The sequence below is a fragment of the Hippoglossus hippoglossus genome, chromosome 9 (genome assembly GCF_009819705.1).
Source record: "Hippoglossus hippoglossus isolate fHipHip1 chromosome 9, fHipHip1.pri, whole genome shotgun sequence".
NCBI lineage: Eukaryota > Metazoa > Chordata > Actinopteri > Pleuronectiformes > Pleuronectidae > Hippoglossus > Hippoglossus hippoglossus.
In genome coordinates, this window is record NC_047159.1 from 259698 (window position 1) to 273078 (window position 13381).

At 45.6% G+C, this 13381-nt stretch overlaps 2 protein-coding genes and 1 long non-coding RNA gene across 4 annotated transcripts in view; 1 reads left to right on the top strand and 2 right to left on the bottom strand.

Annotated features, from left to right (window-relative positions):
- Positions 1-226: 226 nt before the first annotated feature.
- On the bottom strand, positions 227-11011 carry LOC117767743 (nucleus accumbens-associated protein 2-like). 2 transcript variants are annotated; one of them, XM_034595584.1, is made up of 8 exons: positions 10494-11011; positions 6092-6766; positions 5172-5383; positions 4138-4397; positions 2076-2258; positions 1886-1991; positions 1230-1327; positions 227-1093 (listed from the first exon to the last, which is right to left on the bottom strand). In XM_034595584.1, the coding sequence occupies exons 2-8, from the start codon at positions 6527-6529 to the stop codon at positions 468-470; spliced, it is 1923 nt and encodes a 640-aa protein (XP_034451475.1). In that variant the 5' UTR covers positions 6530-6766; positions 10494-11011; the 3' UTR covers positions 227-467. The 2 variants fall into 2 exon arrangements, with proteins under 2 accessions (XP_034451475.1, XP_034451476.1); XM_034595585.1 differs by having other exon boundaries at positions 2076-2252; positions 10494-11009.
- Positions 1060-2707, top strand: LOC117767759. Its single transcript, XR_004614936.1, has 3 exons — positions 1060-1182; positions 1239-1364; positions 2671-2707. It is a non-coding gene; the product is annotated as an uncharacterized LOC117767759 (long non-coding RNA).
- Positions 1707-13381, bottom strand: part of LOC117767738 (sulfhydryl oxidase 2-like) — a 21462-nt gene continuing 9787 nt past the window's right edge. Inside the window, exons 12-15 of the mRNA XM_034595576.1 lie at positions 13380-13381; positions 12070-13213; positions 5558-5561; positions 1707-1720 (exon numbers count right to left, since the gene is read on the bottom strand). The exon at positions 13380-13381 is cut by the window's right edge and continues 187 nt beyond it. Coding sequence (XP_034451467.1) covers positions 12690-13213; positions 13380-13381 — 526 coding nt within the window. The 3' untranslated portion in view covers positions 1707-1720; positions 5558-5561; positions 12070-12689. The remainder of the gene's footprint in view (positions 1721-5557; positions 5562-12069; positions 13214-13379) is intronic.

A 13381-nucleotide genomic window follows, 5' to 3' on the forward strand; every position in this document is an offset into this window, starting at 1 on the left:
TATATATATATATATATATATATATATATATATATATATATATACATATATATATATATATATATATATATATATATATACATATATATATATATATACACACACACACACACACACACATACACAGAGGTTGAGGCCCACGATTGAGAAATAGAGTCTGATTATCAAGGAGCTTTATTATCATAGAGTGAATATAATTCATCATCTTCATCATCATCATCATCATCATCATCACATCACCACCATCATCTTCTTCATCATCAGTCCTGTTGCTATGGGCCTGTGCTGGACTGCAGGAGGCTGTTAACATGCAGCAGAGCCGAGCAGACAGACAGGTAGGTCAGACGGACAGACAGACAGGGGGTAGAGAGGTAGACAGGTAGTGAGGTAGGGGAGGAGACAGACAGGTGGGGGAACAGGTAGCTATTGTATTATTTACATACAGGTAGGCAGATGCAATAGAAAGCTTATTGGCTGTCTTCCAGAGGCTCCGCCCCCCTCTCTTCTGTGTCGGCCAATCCTCTATGAGAAGGAGCGGGCTCTGCCGGCTGGGGGGAGGGGTGTGAGGAGGAGGAGGAAGAGCAGGAGGAAAGGGACAGGGGGAGGTGTGAAGGTGGTTCAGTCTGTAACCTCCCTCCCCCGTCGGCCTCGCCTCCTATCAGCCCTTCCTCCACCTGTCCACTGCCTGCCCCGCCCCCACGCGACCCGGCGAACTGCAGGTGAGGCAAGATGGCGGCTGGCACTTCCTTCTCCCTCTCTTTCTCCCCCGCTGCCTCCCTCCCACGTCTCTCTGCGTACAGCGGAGCCTCCAGGCTGAGGTAGGAGGCGCTGAGCTGTCGCAGGTCCAGCTCAAAGGGGCTGCCGCTGGGCTGCACCGCGGCCTCTGCACCCTGACCTCCGCCTCCTCCTGCTCCTCCCCCACGCTTAGCTTTGCGGGGATGGCAGGAGCCAGAGGCCGGGAGGCCGTCCGGGAGGAGCGACTGGATCTTTGGGAGCCAACGTTTCCGCACTCTGCGAGCGTTGGTGCACATGTCGGCCGCAATGACGTTCATCTCACTCTCCTTAAAGTTGGGAGCAAAGTTCTGACAGTAGACTGAGGAGGAGGAGGGGGGGAGAAGGAGGAGGAAGAGGAGAAAAACAATGAGGGAGGATGAAAGAAATGTTTCAGTGTTTTCAAAATACGTGAGTGTGTGAGTGTGTGTGTGTGTGTGTGTGAGTGTGTGTCTTACGTTTCACAGTGTTTAACACTCGGTTGTCCAGGGGCTTTCGGCTCGGATCATTGGTGGAGGAGCGGATCCCTGTACCACAGCTATTGGCCAGTGTGTTTCTATGGAAACCATAACAGCCCAATCAGCTCCTACACTGTAAGTCAGAACCTGATCATTGAACACTGATGATGTCACTGAAGTCTGGTGATGTCACATGTTGTTTGACGATGTCACTAAAGTCTGGTGATGTCACATGTTGTCTGATGATGTCACTGACGTCTGGTGATGTCACATGTTGTCTGATGATGTCACTGATGTCTGGTGATGTCACATGTTGTCTGATGATGTCACTGATGTCTGGTGATGTCACATGTTGTCTGATGATGTCACTGACGTCTGATGATGTCACTGATGTCTGGTGATGTCACATGTTGTCTGATGATGTCACTGACGTCTGATGATGTCACTGATGTCTGGTGATGTCACATGTTGTCTGATGATGTCACTGACGTCTGATGATGTCACTGATGTCTGGTGATGTCACATGTTGTCTGATGATGTCACTGACATCTGATGATGTCAACAAACGGAAACATTTACATTGTTTACAGAGGTAATCAAAGACTGAGAGAAATAGTCCATATGCTAAGCTAGGCTAACCACCTGTTGGGTCTCACCTGTCGAAGAACGTAGCCAGCAGTCTCCTGAGCAGCACCTTGTGTTTGACTCCAGCACACAGGTGACAGTTCATCAGCTGACCTCGAGTCATGAACACACCTGAACCTGAACACACACGTCACAACGGTTCATCTCTTCACGTCTGTTTCATAACCTGTTACTATGACGACACATTACAGGACGTCCTACCTGCCACCAGCTCCACCTTCTCCCCCGGGTCGCCCTCAGTGTACAGTGACGGATGGCAGCGATACCCAATCTGACTGATCAGACTGGCAGGTAGAGCCATGTTGTCACGACCAACCAGCACACAGGGTCGACGCTCGTTAGCCAATGGGAGAGGCAGCATATCCAGCTTCTCTTGGACTGGACCAATAAGAAAGAGGGAGACAAGAGGGGAGGGGTCAGAAAAAGCAGGAACGCATAATGACAAAGCTGTCAATCAAGTCTCTTAACCTGCAGTTCACCTGTTGTCCACTAGAGGACTGTGGACAAAAGGAAAAACTTTAAAGGGTCACTATCACGACCCCTGAACTCTGCAGACACAAAGTCCGACTCACAAATCACAACTCATTAAGTTTAGCAATGCAAACTATCATCAAATAAAAGTGAGATTTTATATCACACACACACACAAAAGTGAAACCAAGGTGTCTCTTACTCCCCCTGGTGTCTGGCTGCAGTATAGATCATAAACCCTCCTCCTCCATGTTAGCAGATGGGACATGAACCAAACAAGAAAATCAAAGTAGTCGTTAAATAAATGTTTGCAAAGATGTTTCAGGTCGTTCTTATCTCCCTGATGTTTGTTCAAGTGTTTCTGATCACTTTGGTTTGAATCAGTTATTTGAAACAGTTCTTATTATGGCGGCTGCTGAAATACTTCAGGTCATTTCACTCAGTTAAGAAGGTTCAGTAAAACCTTTCTAACCCACTAGATGGCAGCGTTAGTATATCTGAGATATTTTGGCTTCATGTTAAGAAGACGTGATCTTGGTCCAGCAACTCAGTCATCTTGAGCAAAAAACAAGTAGGAACTGCCTCGTCCCTGCTATGGACTAGATTTATATATATTTTCCCATTTTCCCATTCCTCAGACAGCTGATGTTACAGAGACAGCCAGAAGAGCAGGGAGAACCACACGCAGAGGTCAAAGGTCCCTGACCAGTGTCAAACCAGGGAAATTATAGTCACATGATTTACATCGTAACCGTTTGGTTACCAAGATGATTCTTTGGTGTAGTATTTCAATTCAATTTTATTTGTATTGCGTTAATCTCTACAAACACATTCTTCATGTGAATAAACTGAATCTTCAGGGGAGGGAACAGATTATGGGGCTGGAAGCTTCTGGCTTCAGTTTCTAGTTTGACCAATCAGGTTTGAGCAGCTGTGGTAAAGAGAAAGTGGAGGAACACATTTACTAAACTTCTTTTTAATCTATCTAGCTGTTAATAATTAAATGTGGACTCTTAAACATAAGATCACTATCATCAAAGGCTATTTTAGTAAATGAACTAGTCTCAGATCAGAAAATAGATTAATTGTCCCTCACTGAGACCTGGCTGCATCCCGATGAATATGTCAGCCTAAATGAATCTACCCCCCCCAGTCATGTAAATTCACACGTTCCCCGAGACTTTGGTCGAGGAGGTGGAGTTGCTGCTATTTTTAACTCCAGTCTATCAATTAATCCTAAACCTAAACTAAGCTACAACTCATTTGAAAGTCTTGTTCTTAGTCTTCCACACCAATCCAAGAAACACCAACAGCCAATCATATGCCCTGGGGGCTTATTCTGAATTTTTAACTGAATCCCTAAGTTTTTATCAAACCTCGTCCAAAAACAAAGAACTTATTGTTGGTGACTTTAATATTCATGTTGACAATAATAATGATGCCTTAGTGTTGCATTCATTTCAGTATTACACTACTTTAATTGGTAATAAAGTAATATTATCGAGAAACACAATAGTTCAACAAAGACTTCAGGCTTTAAATGTTAGATGTGCTCTGTTGAACAATCAGGGCAAAGTGATGAACATCACTGACGCATCACAAATCTTACAGCATCTGTAACATCTGTTCAACTTCACTGACACAGGAGGTGCTGTGGGACTCTGGTGTCAAAATGTAGTTTAGAGTGTCAACGGCTGCAGATATTCTGACAGATATTGTGTTAAGTTTTGTCATCACTCCGCTTCCATACAGGTTCACGTTTGAAATGGGACTGTACCATGAAGTAACTTACTGTAGGCGTTTGCAGGATGCCCGTAGAGGTGTTGGTAGAGTCCAGGATGGACCGTGTTGCCGTAGTAATCCTCCTCCAGCTCCTCCTCAGTGGGGGGGTGAGAGGGAGGAGAGTCTGTGGGAAGACTGGACCCTTCTGGACTGGAGCGCCCCCCACCAGCCAGCAGGTAGGACTGCAGCCCTGGAACCAAAGCTCCACTGGCACCCAGGTAACACAGAGCACTGTTCCTGGAGGTCTGGAGGTCCGTGGCAATGTCCACTCTGAGGACAGAACGGACAGAGCAACTATCTTATCTTTGGTGTCAATGATCACAAGGTGAACAACAGAAATTCTCTGTCGTTACAAAGCACGTCACGTATTTGATTTCCAATGTTACTGCATTGACACCAACACTGCATCACATGACTTGCTCCATTCATATCAATGAAGGAGTTTGAAATTCACATGCAGGAGGAGGCTCAGTCCCAATGCAGCCATAGAGGTCCCCTCAGAGATGAGACCAGATCCAGGACCAGAGTCAGGTTCACATCAAATTGAGTGTAAAGGCTGAAGTAAAACGGATGAAATGAAGCAGTACCACTCACAATCACAGGGGGCAGTGTAGCTAATGGTCCAACTGAGATGACAAGATGAAGAATTTTTAACAATGGAACTTTTTGTGAGTTGGTAAGAAACTACAGGATCCACATGATGTCACATGACCCAGGACCAAAGGAACATCATCACAACCTCCTCCACCATCGCTGTGTTTGTTGACTCTGAGCTGCCCTCTAGTGGAGGAACAACCATGCCTATATAGAGGACACATGGAAGAAGGGACATTGATGGTATCCTCCTTTGAAATGGACATATCTCTTTTTGGACATAAAGGCTTTCAGCACAGTTGGCAGCAGTAACACACAAAAACTACAGATACAACATATCCTCCATTAGTCACAACAGCTCAACCAATGACAGGAAGACTTTACCTTTTCCAATCCGGGTCAAACAAACATGACGACACGGATCTGAACTTCAATCCTGTTGGTTCTCACCTAGTTTCCTCTCCTCCTCCTGCCGCTGCTCCTGCGTTCTCCTCAGCAGGAGGAGTGTCGGCTCTCTCCTGTTTTATCCTGCTCACGGCTAACAACAGATCCTCAGGACTCAGGGCCGGCTGGTCTGGACTGGCCTCCTGCAGCTGGGGGGCGCTGTGCCGCTGCTGGACCACCGGGTTGTCAAAGCTTCCGAGCTCGTCTGCTGATGTCGTCTGTGATTAGAAAAGATTCTGTGATGGTTGAACCTCATCGTGAGCTCAATGGACTCAGAGGCGGAGCCTGGTCTGACCAGCTTCAGATCAAAAAATGCATTGAGCTGCAAGTCCTTTAATGTCCACTAGATGCTACAGACACAAACACTGACTAAAAGAGGACGATGAGGAAACTTCTCTACAAACATAAAGTCAGTTCAGAGTTTAGCTTCAACTCTGAAGATTCTAACTTGGACTGATTGTTTTTCACGAGGTCCTAAAATGTTGGTGATGCAAAGTTTTTCTCTGAGACAGAAAAAGTGACAAAATGTTCAGATGTTTCCCAGAGAAACAGAAATGTTCCGTTATTCATGTGTAAATATCTTCACTCTGCAGTTGAACCTGGAATGAAATGCATCCTCACGTCTGATTGGACCAATTAGCTACAAAAGTTACAATAACAGTCAAGTCTCACGTTGAAACCACGTTTATGCTGGATGTTGTTTCAGGCTGAAGATTGAGAATAAACTCCTGAACCCAGCAATCTACTGCTAGCAACATTAGCAACATTAGCATTGCAGTGAAGGTAGCACTGTTAAGTTCCCAGCAGGAGGTCGGGAGGTTAACTCTGCACCAACCAACACATAAACACTCTTCACTATCTGGACTAACTCCACTGACTCGTGTCTACCTAAGTTAACTCAGCTCTGTGGGCGTGGCCAAACCAACCTGTGAATCGCAGCAGAGAGGGGAGGAGGAGGAGGAGGCCTTCATCATCATCAGCTCCATGCCTCGCTCCACAATGTTCTGGATCTGCAGGTACCCGGCAGTGTACATGAGCACCAGCTGCTCGCTGGCGGCCATGCTGAGGCGTCCTGTGTAGCAGAACGACAGAATCTGCTGGAAACATGTCGGCGTTACAGAAGACGGCAGCTCAAACACCGCCTGGGAGGAGGAGGAGGAGGAGGAGGAGTCAGTTGCAGAGCTGAACAGGTCTCTGAAGTACAGGGAGGAGGCGGCGAGGACAGCCCTGTGCGCCTTGAAGGCCTGACCCTGCACCAGGATGGACACGTCGCAGTAGTGGCCCAGCAGCCGCTGCTCGTTCAGGCTGCCCAGCACGCTGCTGCCGAAGTCTGGGATCTCAACCTGCAGCAGCCCGTCGGACATGATGGAGGCGGGAGGAGCGCGACGCCACAGGAAGCCACCGGGGGCTCAAGAGAGACGGAGGCTGGAAGGAGGCGGTCCTTAACAGTCAGACAGACTGACGGAGGGGTGGAGCTTAGGTGTCAGGGAGGCTGCAGATACAACAACATCTGAGGTACATACTGTTGTTGTGGAGGTCAGAGTGAGGTGGTGCAGGGACTAGATGGTCCTGATGGGGGTCAACTCAGATCCGAGAGCCAGCTGGAACCAGAAGAGGGGGGGCAGGTATAAAGGGTCACGTACATCTCACAAACTGAGAACATGTGAGACTGAAACACCTCTGTGATGATGGATAGATGGTCTAGTTCACTTTAGTATAGTCCAGTAGAGTCTAGTTCACTTTAGTACAGTCCATTAGAGTCTAGTTCAGTTTAGTACAGTCCAGTAGAGTCTAGTTCAGTTTAGTACAGTCCAGTAGAGTCTAGTTCAGCATAGTACAGTCCAGTAGGGTCTAGTTCAGTTTAGCATAGTCCAGTAGAATCTAGTTCAGTTTAGTACAGTCCAGTAGAGTCTAGTTCACTTTAGTACAGTCCAGTAGAGTCTAGTTCACTTTAGTACAGTCCATTAGAGTCTAGTTCAGTTTAGTACAGTCCAGTAGAGTCTAGTTCAGTTTAGTACAGTCCAGTAGAGTCTAGTTCAGCTTAGTACAGTCCAGTAGGGTCTAGTTCAGTTTAGCATAGTCCAGTAGAATCTAGTTCAGTTTAGTACAGTCCAGTAGAGTCTAGTTCACTTTAGTACAGTCCAGTAGAGTCTAGTCTAGTTCAGTTTAGTACAGTCCAGTAGAGTTTAGTACAGTCCAGTAGAATCTAGTTCAGTTTAGCATAGTCCAGTAGAGTCTAGTTCACTTTAGTACAGTCCAGTAGGGTCTAGTTCACTTTAGTAGTCCATTAGAGTCTAGTTCAGTTTAGTACAGTCCAGTAGAGTCTAGTTCAGTTTAGTACAGTCCAGTAGAGTCTAGTTCAGCTTAGTACAGTCCAGTAGGGTCTAGTTCAGTTTAGTACAGTCCAGTAGAGTCTAGTTCAGCTTAGTACAGTCCAGTAGGGTCTAGTTCAGTTTAGTACAGTCCAGTAGAGTCTAGTTCAGTTTAGTACAGTCCATTAGGGTCTAGTTCAGTTTAGCATAGTCCATTAGGGTCTAGTTCAGTTTAGCATAGTCCAGTAGAATCTAGTTCAGTTTAGTACAGTCCAGTAGAATCTAGTTCAGTTTAGCATAGTCCATTAGGGTCTAGTTCAGTTTAGCATAGTCCAGTAGAGTCTAGTTCACTTTAGTACAGTCCAGTAGAATCTAGTTCAGTTTAGTACAGTCCAGTAGAGTCTAGTTCACTTTAGTACAGTCCAGTAGAGTCTAGTCTAGTTCAGTTTAGTACAGTCCAGTAGAGTTTAGTACAGTCCAGTAGAATCTAGTTCAGTTTAGCATAGTCCAGTAGAGTCTAGTTCAGTTTAGCATAGTCCAGTAGAGTCTAGTTCAGTTTAGCATAGTCCAGTAGGGTCTAGTTCAGTTTAGTACAGTCCAGTAGAATCTAGTTCAGTTTAGCATAGTCCAGTAGGGTCTAGTTCAGTTTAGTACAGTCCAGTAGAATCTAGTTCAGTTTAGCATAGTCCAGTAGGGTCTAGTTCAGTTTAGCATAGTCCAGTAGGGTCTAGTTCACTTTAGTACAGTCCAGTGGAGTCTAGTTCAGTTTAGTACAGTCCAGTAGAGTCTAGTTCACTTTAGTACAGTCCATTAGAGTCTAGTTCAGTTCAGTACAGTCCAGTAGAGTCTAGTTCACTTTAGTACAGTCCAGTAGAGTCTAGTTCAGTTTAGTACAGTCCAGTAGAGTCTGGTTCAGTTTAGTACAGTCCATTAGGGTCTAGTTCACTTTAGTACAGTCCAGTAGAGTCTAGTTCACCTTAGCATAGTCCAGTAGGGTCTAGTTCAGTTTAGCATAGTCCAGTATAGTCTAGTTCATTTTAGCATAGTCCAGTATAGTCTAGTTCACTTTAGTACAGTCCAGTAGAGTCTAGTTCACTTTAGTACAGTCCATTAGGGTCTAGTTCACTTTAGTACAGTCCAGTAGAGTCTAGTTCACTTTAGTACAGTCCATTAGGGTCTAGTTCACTTTAGTACAGTCCAGTAGAGTCTAGTTCAGCTTAGCATAGTCCAGTAGAGTCTAGTTCACTTTAGCACAGTCTGATAGAGTCTAGTTCAGTTTAGTACAGTCCAGTAGGGTCTAGTTCAGTTTAGTACAGTCCAGTAGAGTCTAGTTCAGTTTAGCATAGTCCAGCAGGGTCTAGTACAGTTTAGCACAGTCCAGTAGAGTCTAGTTCAGTTTAGAACAGTCTGATAGAGTCTAGTTCAGTTTAGTACAGTCCAGTAGAGTCTAGTTCAGTTTAGCATAGTCCGGCAGAGACTAGTTCAGTTTAGCATAGTCCAGCAGAGTCTAGTTCAGTTTAGAACAGTCCAGTATAGTCTAGTTCAGTTTAGTACAGTCTAGTAGAGTCTAGTTCAGTTTAGTACAGTCTAGTAGAGTCTAGTTCAGTTTAGCATAGTTCAGTAGAGTCTAGTTCAGTTTAGCATAGGTCAGTAGAGTCTAGTTCAGTTTAGAACAGTCTGATAGTCTAGTTCAGTTTAGTACAGTCCAGTAGAGTCTAGTTCAGTTTAGCATAGTCCAGCAGGGTCTAGTTCAGTTTAGCATAGTCCAGCAGGGTCTAGTTCAGTTTAGCATAGTCCAGCAGAGTCTAGTTCAGTTTAGCATAGGTCAGTAGAGTCTAGTTCACTTTAGTACAGTCCAGCAGGGTCTAGTTCAGTTTAGCATAGTCCAGCAGAGTCTAGTTCAGTTTAGCATAGTCCAGCAGGGTCTAGTTCAGTTTAGCATAGTCCAGCAGAGTCTAGTTCAGTTTAGCATAGTCCAGTATAGTCTAGTTCAGTTTAGAACAGTCTGATAGAGTCTAGTACAGTTTAGCATAGTCCAGCAGAGTCTAGTTCAGTTTAGCACAGTCCAGCAGAGTCTAGTACAGTTTAGCACAGTCCAGCAGAGTCTAGTTCAGTTTAGCATAGTCCAGCAGTCTAGTTCAGTTTAGCATAGTCCAGCAGAGTCTAGTTCAGTTTAGCATAGTCCAGTAGAGTCTAGTTCAGTTTAGCATAGTCCAGCATAGTCTAGTTCAGTTTAGCATAGTCCAGTAGAGTCTAGTTCAGTTTAGCACAGTCCAGCAGAGTCTAGTTCAGTTTAGAACAGTCTGATAGAGTCTAGTACAGTTTAGCATAGTCCAGCAGAGTCTAGTTCAGTTTAGCACAGTCCAGCAGAGTCTAGTACAGTTTAGCACAGTCCAGCAGAGTCTAGTTCAGTTTAGAACAGTCTGATAGAGTCTAGTTCAGTTTAGCATAGTCCAGCAGAGTCTAGTTCAGTTTAGCATAGTCCAGCAGAGTCTAGTTCAGTTTAGCATAGTCCAGTAGAGTCTAGTTCAGTTTAGCATAGTCCAGCAGAGTCTAGTTCAGTTTAGCATAGTCCAGCAGAGTCTAGTTCAGTTTAGCACAGTCCAGCAGAGTCTAGTTCAGTTTAGAACAGTCTGATAGAGTCTAGTACAGTTTAGCATAGTCCAGCAGAGTCTAGTTCAGTTTAGCACAGTCCAGCAGAGTCTAGTTCAGTTTAGAACAGTCTGATAGAGTCTAGTACAGTTTAGCATAGTCCAGCAGAGTCTAGTTCAGTTTAGCACAGTCCAGCAGAGTCTAGTTCAGTTTAGCACAGTCCAGCAGAGTCTAGTTCAGTTTAGCACAGTCTGATAGTCTAGTACAGTAAATGTGACTTCAGTCTGTTTTAGAGTTCAATTCAGTTCAGACAGGCACCAGTGTGAACAGAAGGAAGAGAGAGAGACAGGTAGATAAAGAAACAGAGAGATGGATTAAAAAAGACAAACGAATCTATCAGTCAGACAGACAGACAGCTCCTCACCTCCTCCATGCAGCAGCTGGGAGAGGTTTTCTTCTTCTTCTTCTGCCTCTTCTTCTTCTCCTCCGCTCAGTCAACGCATCGTCTGGTGTGTCACTGGAGGGGGAGGAGGGGGAGGAGGGGGAGACACAGCAGACAGTGAGGAGGAGGAGGAGGGAGGAAGAGGAGGAGTCATCTGAGGACAGTGAGGGAGCTAATGCGGCTAAGTGCCCTGCAGAGGACGAGAGAGAGAGGGGCGAGCAAGAACACACACTGCAAGGTTTACATATACACACATGTAGACACACAACTCACACAATCACAATGTGTGTCTGTGAGTGTGTGACTGTGTGTGACTGTGTGTGTGTGTCTGTGTGTGACTGTGTGTGTGAGTGTGTGTGGCATGACTTGGCCAAATGCACAGCGCTGCATTGCAGTGCCGAGGCTGAGTTGGCATGCTGAGTACATAGTGTGCATACTGCGACTGTGTGCCAGGCTGACACACACACTCACACACACACACCCAGATACACACACAGACACACAGACACACACACACCTCAGCCTCCATCATCATATTTAGTTCAGTTTAGTTTCTATCATGAAAAAGAGACAGAGAGAGACATCTCTTTAGTACAGATGGAGAACATCCCATCTCTCTCTCTCTCTCTCTCTAACTGTCTGTGATATAGTTGATGAAAGTGATAAAGATGAAGGAAGCATCAGGTAAACTGAACTGGACTAAACTGAACTGGACCGAACTAAACTCACTTTGCTCCTACGGGTCAGGCTGGTTCTGTTGAGCTCCAGCAGCTGACAGAGGTTCATCCTCTGAGGAGAATCTAGATCTTTCAGAAACTCATCAGAGGAGCTCAAAGGATCTTGTGGGTCTCTGAAGACCCTGGTCCTCCTCAGAGACTCGAACCATCCACACCAGCTCCACGGATCCTCTAAGAACATGATGTCATGGTTCAAAGGAAGGGATTGGTCAGTGGGCGGAGCTTTATACTGTTTGATCTCTTATCTCCAACTTAACCCGGAGCAGGTTAGCTGCTCATCATAAGTTACCATGGTGATTTACCACGACAACAAGTGAACGAGCTTTGTAGGACTGAAAACTCTGGATTAAACCTGAAGTTAACCTGATAACCACAAATCCTGCTTCGTAGTTTAGGGCCCAGAACAACCAGAGGTATGGACACCATGTCCCATCTGCTAACGCGGAGGAGGAGGGGTATATGACCTGTTCTGCAGCCAGACACCAGTTACACATCATTTACAGAAAACTGTATGGAGGATCACTGAGGCCAAAACAACAAGAAAACTGAAAAAATACATTTAATTAATGGTTACCATGGTAACAGCAGTTGAAGAAACAGACCTTCTAGAACACAATTTAAAGTTTGAATTTGATCATTAAAATGTATTTTTCATCTTGTTCATTCACTTTTGTTTTATTCGTCTTCAACGTTTTCCTTCAGACACAAACAAATAAAAACTTGTATTTCTCTTGTTTATTAGAAAATAATTAATAATTGAAGTGAGTTTGAAAACGACATGAACAGGAAATTATCAACAAAATTAAATTAAAACTTTTGACACTGATGAGTCATATTTCTTGACATGTTCATCATTTCATTGTCCGTCATTTAAAAACTTATAACGTTAAAAATCTAAACTTTTAATATTTACATTTTAAAATCACCGACCACAAGGTGGTGCCAAATCCACCAAAACAAAAACCTGCAGCAGCAAAAAATAAACAGATCAATAAAACCAATCCAGTCATTCTTCAAGTGACACGACAGTGACACATACACCAGGGGGCGGAGCCTCAGAACAGGCGAGTTTGGCATTAAGTGAACTTAGAACCAGTCCGTTCTCTCATTGAGTCCTTGAGTTCTGGGTCCAGGTAAAATACACCAGGTCTCAGATCCGGTCCGAATCCAGATCTTAAGAGTCAAGACCAGATTTAAAATTGAGTCCTTAAGTGCAACAAGTCCAGACCCAGTTCCACATCTGATCCTCTAACATCGAACAGCCAGAGGGTCCAGGGCCCAGGTCCGGTTCAGTCTGACCCTTTAATGTCGACTTCATGTTCAGAGCAGAAGCTCGTTTTCAGAGACGCTCTGAACTTCCAGCCTTGAACTGAACCTGTATTAAACCTGTGTGGTTCTGTCTAAACCAAACCCAGTGGGGTCTGGATGGATCTGGTTCAGGTCAAACGTGGAGGCGGGAGTGTCGAAGCTTCCACCTCCTGGAGCGAACTTTGAAGAAGAAGAAGAGCAGCATGAGGAAGAGGCAGGAGCAAACGTAGAGGACGACACACAGACTCATGTCGACACTGTTGAAGCCCAGACCCAGGATCCACATCCCCCCTCCTCTCCCGCCTCCCCCCTTCCTGTGGCCTGGCTCCTCGCTTCTGTCCTCACCTGCCTCCCCCCTCTGGGCCCAGTGTGCGGGTCCAGACTCCGCCTCTTTCCTGTCTCCGTCTCGGCGCTCATCCTGTGGCTGAGCGGTCCAAACCGGATCAGGATCGGGGTTTGCGGGAGGAGCAGGGGGTCGTGGGAGGGTGAGGGTATATTTGGGGGACAGGTTGGAGGCGCCGTAGTGACGTCGAAGGAAGCGGAGGACGTTGTCCTGGTTCCAGACATGGACGCCGTTTTTCTCCTCGTGACAGGAAGCACAGAGGGCGGGGCTCGGCCAAGGAGCTTTAGGGAAGAGGGGGTCGTCACTCAGAGAGCCTGTGGGGGGGGTTAGGGTTAGCCGTGGGGGCAACATGAAACCAATAATAATAATAATAATAACTTATATATAATTATCTCTATCTTCACTTTAGGGACACTCATGTGGTCTTGGTGACATCAGATGCACGTTAGCGTGCTGCTAGCGGCAGCGAGACGTGTTTACCT

Excerpts from the sequence above, each read along its gene's own strand:
- LOC117767743 (XM_034595584.1), bottom strand. The coding sequence starts at position 6,529 with ATGTCCGACGGGCTGCTGCAGGTTGAGATCCCAGACTTCGGCAGCAGC. Across the intron at positions 1,992-2,075 it reads GAAGGTGGAGCTGGTGGCAG|GTTCAGGTGTGTTCATGACT; the intron begins GTAGGACGTCCT and ends GTGTGTGTTCAG. Across the intron at positions 1,094-1,229 it reads AGTGTTAAACACTGTGAAAC|TCTACTGTCAGAACTTTGCT; the intron begins GTAAGACACACA and ends CCTCCTCCTCAG.